The 14332-nt window shown below is 41.1% G+C and overlaps 1 protein-coding gene across 1 annotated transcript; it reads right to left on the bottom strand.

Moving 5' to 3' along the window:
• Positions 1-233: 233 nt before the first annotated feature.
• Positions 234-4851, bottom strand: LOC121298817 (zinc finger protein OZF-like). The gene is made up of 2 exons (XM_041226050.1): positions 4586-4851; positions 234-1747 (listed from the first exon to the last, which is right to left on the bottom strand). Exons 1-2 carry the CDS (start codon positions 4782-4784, stop codon positions 501-503), a joined length of 1446 nt encoding a protein of 481 aa, XP_041081984.1. The 5' UTR covers positions 4785-4851; the 3' UTR covers positions 234-500.
• Between the last annotated feature and the right edge of the window lie 9481 nt (positions 4852-14332).

The following is a 14332-nucleotide window of genomic DNA, read 5'->3' on the forward strand; positions in this document are numbered from 1 at the left end:
AGTCGTGTTATATTTTCTTTTTATGTAGTATTAGAAACAATGCTTTAGATTTAATAGTTTTGTGTACATATACACGTTTACACCTGTACAAGGTGTAAACGATCCTCACAACTCTCATGGTTCGTTGCCCCTTTAAAATCAGACCCAGGAAACAGAAATTGATTTTTAACAGTGCTTGCGTGCACTTTTAATAAACACAAATGAAAATAAACAAAACAAACAAACACCTAGCTCCTTCTTGAAGCACTAGCTATACAGTCAGGATTCCTCTTACTAACACCGTGGACAGCTAAGCTGTTTACTGGTAACCCAAAACCACAAAATCACACAGTTTATCACAGTACCTCACTCTGACTGCTCGGAACCAGAGCACACTTTCTGTTCCTTCTCTCAGCAGCCCTGAACAGACTGGCTGCATTCCTTAAATACCCTGCACCTGGCTCTAATTTACAATTAACACCAGGTGCAGGGGATTACAAAAAAGTAAATTACACAAGGACTCATAATTCCAGGTTAACATTTTGTTCTAAACGAACATGGGCTTTGTCTCTGGCGTGAATTCGCTGGTGTGATTTCAGAGCTCCTGACTGACGGAAGTGCTTCCCACAGTCAGAGCACCAATATGGTTTCTCTCCTGTATGAATTCGTTGGTGTACTTGCAGGTCATTTTTAGCATGGAAACTCTTCCCACAGTCAGAGCAGTGATACAGTTTCTCTCCTGTGTGAATTCGTTGGTGTGTATGAAGGTTAGTTTTAAAACGGAAAGTCTTCCCACAGTCAGAGCAGCGATACGGTTTCTCTCCTGTATGAATTCGCTGGTGTGCTTTCAGGTATTCTGTATGACTGAAACTCTTCCCACAGTCAGAGCAGAGATATGGTTTCGCTCCAGTGTGAATTCGCTGGTGTTTTTCAAGATTTCCTATGTTAATGAAACTCTTTCCACATTCACAGCACCAATATGGTTTCTCTCCTTTGTGAATTCGCTGGTGTGTTTTCAGGTACCCTGAAAAACTGAAACTCTTCCCACAGTCAGAGCAGCAATACATACTATGTCCTATATGAATTCGCTGGTGTGCTTTCAGGGCTTCTGTGTAACTGAAACTCATCCCACAGTCAGAGCAGCAAAATGGTTTCTCTCCAGTGTGAATTCGCTGGTGTTTTCTCATGTCTCCTGACTGATTGAAACACTTTCCACAGTCAGAGCAGCAATATGGTTTCTCTCCAGTGTGAATTCGCTGGTGTCTTTTCAGGTTTTGTAACACATTGAAACTTTTCCCACAGTCAGAGCAGTGATACAGTTTATCTGTGTGAATTCGCTGGTGTGCTTTTAGGGATCCTGACTGATTGAAACTCTTCCCACAGTCAGAGCAGCAATACGGTTTCTCTCCTGTGTGAATTCGCCGGTGTGCTTTCAGGTGTCCTGAAAGACTGAAACTCATCCCACAGTAAGAGCAGTGAAATGGTTTCTCTCCTGTGTGAATTCGCTTGTGTTGTCTCAGGGTTCCTGAATCCCTGAAATTCTTTCCACACTCAGAGCAGCAATATGGTTTCTCTCCTGTGTGAATTCGCTGGTGTCTTTTCAGGTTTTCTAACCGACTGAAACTCTTCCCACAGTCAGAGCAGCAGTACAGTTTCTCTCCTGTGTGAATTTGCTGGTGTGTTCTCATGTTTCCTAACTGGGTGAAACCTTTCCCACAGTCTGGATATTCTCCACTGTCCACCCTCACTTTAGCTGCTGGACTGGAACCTGGAAAACACGAACAAGAAAGTAAGAGAGACTGCTTGTAGGCTTAGGGCATGTGGCTAGGTGGTGAAGTGGACTAAAGTATGTGCATTTTAGCTGTGGGGTTTGCGCTGCGTTACACCAGTTTAAAAGTGCAAAGTTAAACTTAAAGCCTTTAAAGTGTGCAAGCAAAGTCAGTAAATACTGATGATGGTGAAACCGAGCCCTGGGATCAAAATCTGTAATGTTTCAGGTCTATTTCCCCTGACAAACCCTACAACATATAATTCTCCTCAGCATTAGATTACAATGATATTTTTTCTCATGATGGCATTTTATGAGTTTTTTCTAATCTTGGGTCTGTACAGATGCTGTAGTGTAATCCGCATCAGACTGGAATGGCTCCATCTTGTTTATTGTTGTACAGATATACATCACTGTGCATTAGAAATGTGCAACCCCATGCCATAGCATTACACTACACATGTAGGGTTTATGTGTTTTGTTAATTCAATTATCTCTATTTATAATTTCTATACTTTAATCCCAACACAGTAGGTTACAGGACTCCAGTATAGACAGAAAACACAAGCAGTTTATTTTATACAGTTACACAGACTGTAAATGATCAGTAATATACACTTACGGCCAAAAGTTTAGCAACACCTAGGATTTTAGGATTGATATCATTTCAAACACAAAAACACACACACACACACAGACACACACAGACTATAATGTGACATTTAAAAATCTAACATGAAATACCGGTAGACTTTTGTAATATAATGCTATAGTTTCTTGATTACATGATGCTCAATAAAAGGTCTAAATTATGTTCATATATGATGATGCAAACTTTTGTCCATAGCTGTAGAGCCCTGTCTAATCCAGCCCTTCTGAAAACCAGCATTCTAATTTGGTATGATTTTGGGGTCCCAATCAAATTTCTTTTGAAATGAATAGTGTGATCCCTCTACAATCCAGAACTTGGCTCTTGTGGAATCTGTCCCTTCTGCCTAAAATCAATGTATATCTGACTACAGCACCAGCTCATGTGATTTTTCTTTTCTACATTTTAAACTAGTCTGTAAAACAAAATAAATTCAGTAATCTGTCGCATATCTGACTGTGACCAGAGTTAGGGCAGATATGTGAAAAGGCGAATAAATGAAAACTGTTTTAAATACCATTATACAGAGGTCGCGCTAGCTTTTCTGTTCATGCGTTCCTGAAACGCACATGCCCAAAATTTTGCTTCCCATCCATCAGATACTAAACGATCAGTTGTTAACGCAAAGGCTAATAAACTCCAGGGATGTGTATTTTGGTACATTTTTATGAATATTTAAACTCTATGCTATATCATAGTTTAAACAGTCTCTGTCTGTGTATAGATATGCACATGAATACTGACACGTTTAGTTATGCTAGTATATACTAACAGTAGACCGTTCCCATGACAAGACAGGATTCTAAACAGTTTTTGTTGCCTTCATCTTCTGCATTCCAATAACAGCATCACCATGTCTGTGTCTTTTAAGCGAAGATTCTTAAAAATCTGTACATCTGCGTGTATATGCATTTTTTTGCCCAGCAGCCTTCACACACACACACTACAGTACATCTTGCTGTCTCAATAAATAAGCTACGGGTACTTCATCTCCCGCTCACAATTATAAGAACGTATTTTTCGTTTGTGTTTTTCTGCATTACTACTGCTTGCATCTGCTTTCTGTCTTTGCACGGAGCACATACAACACAGTGTATGAAAACATTGGTAGGATCTACAATCTCTGAACTAATCTCTGTTCAATAATAAACAAATATTGCTCAAGAGATTGATCATGGCGGATAAACGGTTAGGGCGGATGTGTGACGCATTACTGTACTGAAGCAAGATGTTGTGTAAACACTACCATGACCAGCCAGCGCCATTCTGAATTGTGCAGTTGTTGAATAGCCAATGCATGTCTAAACGTCCACGTAACAAGCTATCTCTTGAAAGAATGGATAAACACCAACTCAAAAGAGCGAACGCTGAGAAACCATCAATGCAGCAGAAAGCACCTGAATCCTCATGCAGTTACAGTAAGAGCACATGAAGGTCTTTCTATGGGAATGGGTTAAACAGGCTTGTGATAATAACATGTGAAGAGTTTGCTGAAGCATCACTGTGTTTACTCCAGTGTGTATGTACAGCAGTACAGCTGGTTTTTAAGTATTCAGATAGTTTAGTCAATTTACCTTTAGGTCAGTATTCAATGTTTTACAGTAACTCTCTAATCTGGCACCACTTTCCAGTCTCAAGCAATGCCGGATTGGACAGGTTTTAAAAGTAATCGGGGGCTCCTAAGTGGCGCATCCAGCAAAGGCGCTCCACGCGGATGTGCCCGATAGCCTGGGGATCGCAGGTTCGAGTCCAGGCTATGTCACAGCCGACCGTTACCGGGAGTTGCTAGTGTCCCCTGTAACCGATAGGGCGTCTGTGGCTCTGTAGCGGAGCCTCCAGATCTGTCTTGTCCTCCACCACTATAGGTCTGGTGGCCTTGCTGTGGATCCGCAGTGTGTAAAATGACGGATTGGTAGAAGCACGTTTCGGAGGACACGTGCTCCAGCCTCCGTTCCCCGAGTCAGTAGGGGGGTTGCAAGCAGTGAGCCGAGGAAACAGATAATAATTGGGCATACCAAACTGGGGAGAAAAACCGGAGTAAAAAATTGGCGACAACTAAATTTATTAAAAAAATAAAAAATAAAAAGTAAAAGTAAAGTTATCTAACCATTATGCTCCCTCCCTTAAACCATACTGTGGCTTTCACGCAATCTAGAATGACAAAGTCACAGCTGCTGAGAGTCACTCACCTGCTAGACTGCATTCTGAATGTGACCCTTTATCTTTCTTTCCACCTCCTTGTGTGCTGTTGGGAGAGCCTTCCTCTCCAGCGCCTTGCTCTCTCATGCAGATTCTCCCCAGCACCACGCTACACTCCCGCAGGCGTACAGGCTCCAGCTCAGGGATGTTTGGTTTGAAGTCCTCGGATTCTTCCTTCCCTGGTTCCATGTGATCAAACTCTACTTCAGGGGGCTCCTGTTTAATACAGACAATTTCCAGCACCTCTTCTTGTTTAACAGGAAGGGGTTCTTCTGTCTGGGGGATCTCCAATTCATTGTGCTCAGCTTTAATCTCAGAGACCTCTGGCTGACTGCTGTCACATTGCATCTCACAGAGCTCCTGTTTAATGGGGAGGGAAGTCAGCCCAGAGAACTCCACTCGAATGGGGAGAGGTTCAAGTTCAGGGAACTCCTCTTTAATCTGGACAGATTCCATCTTCACACTGTCCATGGCAGCACACGGGATTCTGTTTAGTAGCTGCAGAAAAAATAATTGTATTTAAATTAGTAAATAGTGTTATGGCATTACAGCAGGAGTGGCTTTACCATTGAAGGAACACAGAATTTCTTGTAATTCATTTATAATATAGGATTTTGAAAAAGTTTAATAAAATACTTTTTTATATATATTATGTATAGTCGACTCTCGTCAATATGAATTCCAAGGGACCAGGAACAATAAACAAACAAACAAAAAAAAACTCTCATCGGCAGGGATCCCAGTTTTCCGCAATAAAAAAAAAATTAAATTCTCCAATGAAAAAATAAAAGCCACGTTATTCCGCAAGTAAAATAAAAGGCTAAAAATGAGTTTTCCCTGCCACATTATAAGACACACACAAACAGTAATATTGGGTAGCAGTTAATATCGGAAGTATTTTTTGTTGTTCTTGTTACACTTTTTGTGTCTCTATGTTGTACTTTAGTTTATATCTTTAATATTCACGAACCGTAATCTTGTATTACACGGGTTACACTGTAAGTCACTGTCACAAAGATGGCCGCAGTGGGTGACGACAGACCAGAAACAGGAACTGACTCAGAACACAGGTTTTGGAATAGTGAAGGCGCTGATGCGCAGTTTAATAATGAAACAGACAGAAAATAAAAGGTTTGTAACAAAAATAGCACACGGCACGTGAGGCCAAAATAAACAGACAAACAAAACGAATAGACACTGACAAAACACAGGGTGGACGAACGCTACACAAAACAATTGAGATTTATAATTACGCTTCTCTCTCTCTCTCCCCCCCGTTCTCCACTCCCAAATCACACAACCGCGAGTGGGTGAAAACATGCTGCTTTTATGCAGCTGTACCGAGACTCGACCTCTAATCAATCAATCGTTCTATTGGAGTCTCGGTTCAACTGCACGTGAATTAATAAAGTGCAATTCCCCGTGCTCACATATTACATTTTACTTGCACGGGAAGTGCTGTGCAATTCTCGTGCCTAAATACAAATATATATTTTAAACACTCATGTTACACAGACCCGTTTATATCCCGTGTATCAATGACTATACACCAACATTTTAACACACCACATGCAACATATAACAGAAAATACACACAGTGGTGGGCACTTTGTCACAGTCACTTTGAATAAATGTGCCTAAATAAATTAATAAAATAAAAATCGTTACACTTTCAAATTCTAAGAAGTTACAAGCTTACAAGTGCCATTAATCAATTTTATTCATGTTAGTTCAACTCAGAGTTAGTACTCATCCTCTGGATTGCTCAGAACTGCCAGTCGATCCACTTTGCAGAGGAATGTCGGCTTTTACACACATTTTGTTCTTTGGCAGTTATAACACTGAAATGATCCAAACACTGTGGTCTGTTTCAGTGTTTGATGGCCCTGCTGTTTTGGCTTCCTCTTGTTTGCAATTCCTTTCATTCAATGTATGTTTAGCACTTCCCATGTGTTTTACAATGGTCTGCTTACGAGTGTAATTTACAGCCTTGCTGCATCAAGTACAAAACAACATATTACCATTGACCTGAAATTTGCCCTTGCCAAACTCACTGATCCAAAACTTTAAGGGTGATTGTTATTGTTTTCAGCATCTTTGAACAGCTCTGGATACTGAATGAAGTAAATTGAAGCCTCATTCAACACTGAACTTGAATACCAGAAGTTGTTTTTTTGACAGGTATGTTTATGCAAATTTAAAAGAAAGCAGCCTGTGTTTATATATGATGTGTATTGCTTTGCTTGATATCAAACAGAAAAAGCCTTGTATGTTTTTTGTCCCTCCCCGAAGTGTAAAACAAAAAAAGTCCGACAACATAGAAAATCCAAGTTTTTCCTTGTTATAAAAGAAATTAATTTCCATGTTATTCCTCAGCAAAAGGATTCCTAGGATCCCTGCTCAACAGTAATTATTTTTAGCAGGAATCTAAAGCCAAATGCATACCGTTAGTTTTTATTGACGTTACAGTGACACTGAAATCAAATTTCAATTACAGTTCAGTGAAGTGCAGTGAAGTATTATAAATGTAAAAGTACTGTGCATTTTCTTGACAGTACGGTTGCAAGTGGACTTTTAAAAAGTATACATTGCAAATGAACTGCAGTTGAAATGTTCAGGTCGCAGCTGCTGAGCTCATTTCTCAGGGCTGTGTCTCTCATACCCCTTTCACATAGACGAGTTATGACAGCTCACAACCGGCACTGATGTGGCATTACCTATACCGTCAGAGCCGTCATATTTTATGCCATCTCTAAAGCACCTCGCGAGGAGGTTCAGAGACGGCACTGAACTGCCTCCACTGCTCTGTAAAAGGCTATGCTGGTGTCGTAACCAACACTGTCTCTGCGTATGTCAGTGCCTCCTGGAGGCATTATAATATGGAACTAACCTGTCTGATCGTGCCTCCCGTATGATAGTGCTACCGAATGCATTATAATAGGGAGGCACTATACTACCTGATGCTGCCTCCTGTAGGATAGTGCTGATTTATGCACTGTATTCATTTTATCATATAATAAATATCTTAAGTAGAGGTCTGCAATATAGTTTTCTCTTTTTTTTTTTTTGAGACACTCAACACCTTAATTTAAAAAAATAAGCAAGCAGTGCCATGGCTGAGTTAGCGCTGAATATGCATCTCCTTACTCCTCATCTTTCTCTACTTGTACCTAATATATTGAGGGCTTCAGGTTTTTGTCGTGCTTAACTACTCCCCTTTTAAAATGAGCATAAGCACTAAGTAATGCGTTTTGGTTTCTGAATTAAAACGGAGAAATTTGTTAATTGTGAAATTAATTTGAAGACCAAAAACCACCGAAAACCAAAAGTTCTAAGTAAGTGTGTGTGTGCCCGTGCATTTGTAACTCTCAACACAGAGTGGAGAGAAGTGTCTTGGAGAAAATTAGAGGTAGTCCGTTTTTATCTATTTGTTTTTTGAAAGAAAAAAACTGAATGTACATTAAAAAAAATGCAAAAGCAGCACAGATCGAAAGATCAGTCCATTAATTTTCCCAAAAAACACTACAGTACTGCCTCCAGGGTTGCCAACTATTTTTACAAAAACCCGCCCACTTCTTACCCACCAAATCAGGAGTGTAAGTTATGACATCACAATCCCAGCTGATGTTGTCCCCATTGTAACAAACAGCAACTACACAATTTGCGATTGTAACTTTGTGTTTTATGTGCTTAATTACCTGGGATCCTAGGAATCTGTTTGCTGCAGACACAGCTTGTCAGTGCTGTCTGATAATTTTTTGTTTTACACTTACAAAAAACATACAAGGCTTTTTTGGTTGTTTGATAACCAAATCAATACATCTCTCACATATAATCAATACACCCATCATATATAATCATCTACACAGGCAATTGTGCTTTAACTTTAGTACACATACATGTCCAATAAAAATGCTTCTGGAGTACAGAGGTCAAGGTTAAAACGCAGCTGCAGTTTACTTCAGTCCAGTGCGCTTTTACTACTCAACAAGCTGTTTAAAGATGCCGAATACGATAAAAATCACTCCTAAATATCGGGTCAATGAGTTTGGCAATAGCCATCCAGGTGACAAAGACTAACCCGAGATAAACTAATATAAATACTATTTGTTGGTTTTTATTTTATTAAAGACGACCATCACTACATTGGGTATGGGATATTCCTTCTCTTCGGATAGGTATTGCTGAGCTCTCTACAACAGAGCTGCCGATAGGCCCCTTCCTGGGATGACACACTGTCCTGTCCACCGCGGGAATAAAACCGTCACCTAAAGGAAGCTCTTCCTCTTTTTCCATCAAACCCATGAGGGCGATCGAAGGGACATCGCGGGCGGTGCTCATCTTCTCTTTCAGGGAACCAGGGTTACAGTAAGTAACCTAACATTCCCTTTCAATTCGAAGGTGACCACCACTACATTAGGGATGGGATAATGTATACCAAAGCTGTCGCAAGGAAGAAAGAACGGCAGCATATGAGGGATGCACAACACTGTCCAGCCCAGAGGTTAGCGGTGTGAACTTACACCCTTAATGAACCTTTTGTCCACAAAAGGCAAGGCAGGGTCTACCACATTAAGGCAGTAGAACCTGGAGAAAGTATGCAGTGTAGCCCAGCCAGCTGCAGTACAAATATCAGACATCAAGGCACCTTTGAAAAGGGCCCAAGATGTAGCCAAACCTCTAGTGGAGCGTGCGGCTACCTTACCAGGAGAAGGCAAGCCAGCAGAACAACTGACACTGCTTAGAAAGGGGCTGTCCTAGGGTCCGTGTTCTGTGACAGACAAAGAGCTGGTCAGACTGACACTGCGCTCTTGTCCAATGCACGTAGCATCTCAATGCCTGTACTGGGCAGAGGAAATTCAATCTCTCATCCTCCATCAAAGCAAACGGAGGTGGATGAAAGGACTCCTGTTCCACAGATTGATTAATGTGGAAGGCTGTAATCACCTTGGGGAGGAAAGCAGGGTTGGTCTTCCCAAATATGCATGCAGGAGCTGTGCACAGACAATGCCTGCAGCTCACAGATCCGCTTAGCGGAGGTGATAGCCAAGAGGAAGACTGTCTTCACAGACAGATACTTCAGCTCTATGGAATGTAAGGGCTCAAATGGGGCCTTCGTAAGAGCCGCTAATCCAATATTAACCCTTTGCAGTCCTATGTCGGACCAGGTCCGACATTACAATTTTCCCTTTACAGTCTAATGTCGGACCCTGTCCGACATCATTGAGAAGACGTAAAGCACAGGTCTCTAGTCGTTTTTTCTCCGAAAAAAGCTGAGAAAACCACAAAGGGGCTTGTGAGCAATAGCCTTAGCAGCTGCGCCATACAGAGATAAAGCAAACAAACAAACGAGGTAGCTGCTTCTGCATCCAGCACTCAAAGAATATCAGACATTTGCAGAGCTTTTTGAGATGTTACAGTAATAAAATAATGACTTAGATCGCATTAATGAGAAGTTTGATGATAAAACGAGTGATCAGGAGAGGATTTATCAGTACGCACGTCTATAAAGAGGTATGTGAAAATTCAGTGAACACGGGGTGGGTTTGGCTGGAGATGCAGTACTGATGTTGCTTACAATTGCAATGCCCTTTAAACCGGTTTTACTTGGTGGAAAAAATATATTTTAAACAGTGCGTGTAAAATAAACAGCTTGTGTGAAAATAAATTGGACCTGACGTGCCTGACAGGCGTGAATAAATGGACCGCAGAAGGGTTAAGGCACCATTCGGGGAGAACAGTCCTCCTAGGAGGGCGTAATCACGGTGTGCCTTTAAGAAAATGGGTAGCCAGAAGTAGACCCAGCTGAATGGCCTATGTAGCTGCGGCCATCAGACCCAATAGCTTCTAACACAATCTAAGGGTGACCATCGATCCCTGTTGAAACAGGGAGAGGCAACCCTGGATAGCTGCAACTCTGTTGTCTGACAGGTATGCGCGCATCATAGTGGAGTCCAGCCGGAGCCCCAAGTACGTAGTGCAATGCACTGGTGTAAGCTAACTCTTTGCATCGTTTATGGTGAGGCCCAGCCCAACCAGATGCTGTCACAACTGCCGTGTGGGCCAGTGCTCCCCTCTCGTGACTCGGAACAGATCAACCAGTTATTACTTTACTACTTATTATTACTCCGATCCCCTGCAGCCGCAAGGGAGCCAGGATAGCGTCCACACACTCTAAAAAAGTACGCATAGCTAGGGAGAGGCAGCACAGAAACTCGTACACGCTTCCTTGAAAGGAAAAGCTTAGATACTTTCTGTGCTCTGGATGAATGGGAACATGAAAGTATGCATCCCGTAAGTCCACGATGGAAAACCAGTCGCCCGTCCGGACAGACTGGAGGATGTGACGGTGCGTCAGCATTCGGAACAACCTTTTTTTTAAGAACCCGTTTAGGAGCCTCAGGTCTAAGATGGGGAGAAAGCTGCCTTCTTTCTTGGGTACCAGAAAGTATCTCGAGTAGTACCCTTCTCTGCGGGAGATGGGGTCTACGAGATGATTGGCTTGCTTGCACAGCAAGGCGGCCAATTCTTTCTTAAGGTAGAGGGTCTGTCATGAAAGTATTTGCGAAACCTTGAAAGGAAGGAGGTCCAAAGCGGAACTGAAGCGCATAGCCGTTTTGCTTGGTGGTGAGCACCCAGGAGCCTGAGGTGCAAGCGCTCCAGTACTGCAGCTGTTGTGCCGAAAAGGGGGTCTGAGGCTGCCAGACTTTAGAGGCCCTGCTCGGGCTTCTGAGGCTTGGGCTGGACAGTTGAGTGTTTAGGGCGTTGGCCCTGAAAACACCTCCTGTGACATTGGTGTGTGGACTGGCCACTTCCTGCGTTCCCTCTGCCTGCCGATGTGCCCAGGTCACCCAGCAGAGCTTTGGGGACTGGAACTGTTCTGGTGACAGTTCCAGTCTGGGGAGCTCGCCAGGGGCTCAACCTACCCCCATGCAAAGGCACGGGGTGGGAGCAACACGGCCACTTGACGGGACACCTTGAGTTCCCAGTGGGATTTTTGCAATATGTCCTCCACAGCTTGTCGAAAAGTATGTCCTGCGGAGCCAAGCAGCGCAGCCTTATCCGCAACAGGAACCGAAGCATGCACACATTTTATATATATATATATATATATATATATATATATCGGAATATATATCGGATTGGCCCACTCAGGTGGAAAAGGCCTGTGGAGAATCTTGTATATAAATGACTGATGAGCAACAAATTGTGTTCTCTAACATTGTACACATATACCATTTTGTGAGTGAACAGATTGTCTTATTCACAGTGAATTGTGAAGCAGTCAATAACAACAACATTGGCGTCACACAGGTCAAGTTTTGGTAGGGGTACCACATTTTGACGAACCACTTTCTGCACCAACACCGGTTTTCAGCCACTTCCTGTAGCGTGACACTAAATATCGTTTGTAAAAATGACACAAAGCAACAGCGTCTATATCACTTAAGTTTATGGCACCTGCAGTGAAAAAAAAACAAAAAACAAAACAGTGACAGACGTGTTTATTTCTCAATTCAATGCGATTTCATTTAGTTTATATTCAATATGAATCTTCAATTTTACATTTCGTACAGTAGCTGCTCAGCTCAGTTCAGTTCGGGCGGGATTTAGCCCAGACATTATGAGAGCAGCGAAAGGTTGCAGGCATCCGAGCTCACCAGGGCAAACCACATCAACAAGCACTGAAATTACAAGCTACCCACGGCGAGAACATCACATACCTGCGCAGCACAAAAATCACTGACCGTGCAGAAGAACCCGTGGCTAACATTAATATAGCAGCAGGCAGAGGCTTCCTGTCCCGTTAGATTTTTTGTCACAGGTCTGAGTTGGAATGGAAATTGAATCGGCCTTGTTGAGGAGGCCCGCCATGGCTTGTTCATTCTGGCTGTGCCACACCACTGCGTCTCAAACAACGAAACATACATTTAAAAACAAAACGGAACTTACTTTGTTAATATTATTATCGTCCACGTCTTGTCAACTGATGCGCAACAAAATGTTAAATAAATAAAAAAAACAACTCTGCAGACAACCGGGTTTTTTTTTGTTTGTTTTGTTTTCTCTGGCGTTTTTGTTGTTGTTGTTATTCTCTGTGAAAAGACACTGAGTTATGACACTGGCCCGGTTTTGGGGATGGAACCGCTTAACAGTCTAGCGTTCTGATTTGTTGTTGTATATCGGAAGAATATGACGTCACCACGAGTGTGTGTGTGTGTGTGTGTGTGTGTGTGTGTGTGTGTGTGTGTGTGTGTGTGTGTGTGTGCGTGAGTGTGTGTGTGTGTGTGGGAGAGAGATTTTGAATTTATTAGCACTGTAATTCAATTGGGCTAGCAACGTGCAGGATGTATATATCTATAATCATTTGCGTGATTTATTTTAATTGCTATATATTAATACAGATAAATCAATACCCACAGCAGAGGTGCTGAACATGATCAATGTAGTTTTAGAAAACAGTTATTTTACATTTGTTGATAAAAATTACAAACAAAACGATGGTACAGCAATAGGATCTAAATTAGGAATGCATTTTGCCAGTACATGCATGGGGAAATGGGAAGAACAATTACTTCAGAAAATCAGGACGAGAACCTTTAGAATACATTCGGTTTGTAGATGATATTTTTGGGGTTTGGACACATGGAGAAGAATCTCTTCCAGTTTCATAAAATGGCAAACGAAATACACAGTAATATTAAGGTGGACCTTCGATGGACAAGAAAATAAATATAATTCTTAGATACCGTAGTAAAACTGGAAGAAGGTTCAATTGAGACTGACCTCTTCTATAAACCTACTGACATGCACCAGTATTTACACATGTCCTCTACACATCCAATACACACTAAAAGGGCAATCCCAAAGGGGCTAGGAATAAGAATACGAAGAATATGCTCGTAAGAAAGTGACTATGTAAAACAAAGACATGTACTAAAAACAAAGAGGATACAAAGAAGGAATTATAGAGACAGTTAAGAAAAGTGGATAAACTAAAAAGAGATGATCTACTAGATTATAAAAATAGAGATAAAAAGGTCAAGAGAGTCCCATTAGTAATGACGCACGCTAAACTTTTGCCCAATATTTCTAAGATAGTTTGGAAACACTTGCGTATTCTACATAATTCAGAAAAAAAGTGTTTCTTAAGGCCCCAGTTGTAGCATTCAAAAGAGAAGCTAAGTTCGGTGATATTCTAGTTCACAGTAAACATAAAAGAATAATTGACAGAATAGGTTCTACAAATACTTGCACTAGTACATGTAAAGTCTGTAAATACATAGACAAAAGTAGAAATATAATTAAACATAAGAACACCACATATCCACTAAAAACTAATACCTACTGTAAAAATAGCAATGTTGTTTATGGAATATCCTGTGAAAAATGTGATGAAATAAAATATGTTGGAGAGACTGGAACAACTTTATATAAAATAATTCAGAACAATCATCAGAAAAGAATGAACTTATTAATTCCAATAAATATATAAAAGTTAAAAATAATTAAATAAACAAAAATAATTCAAAAGTTGTGTATGCTGATGCGCTGGGGAGACCATATCAAGGCTGATTCTCAGAGCCAGCATTGCATGATAATATAAAATAAGTTTATATAAAATAACTTTAATTAGAATTAATATAGATTTAAAGATATAAGTAAAAGTGAAGTCACATATAGAACACCATTACATCATGTAAGAATAAATCATGGATTTGAATATAAACAATAAC

The sequence above is a fragment of the Polyodon spathula genome, chromosome 24, assembly GCF_017654505.1.
Source record: "Polyodon spathula isolate WHYD16114869_AA chromosome 24, ASM1765450v1, whole genome shotgun sequence".
In the NCBI taxonomy this organism is placed as follows: Eukaryota; Metazoa; Chordata; class Actinopteri; order Acipenseriformes; family Polyodontidae; genus Polyodon; species Polyodon spathula.

Coding starts and splice junctions, on each gene's coding strand:
- LOC121298817 (XM_041226050.1), bottom strand. CDS start 4,784: ATGGAACCAGGGAAGGAAGAATCCGAGGACTTCAAACCAAACATCCCT. Junction 1,748..4,585: donor TTCAGAATGCAGTCTAGCAG/GTGAGTGACTCT, acceptor CGTGTTTTCCAG/GTTCCAGTCCAGCAGCTAAA.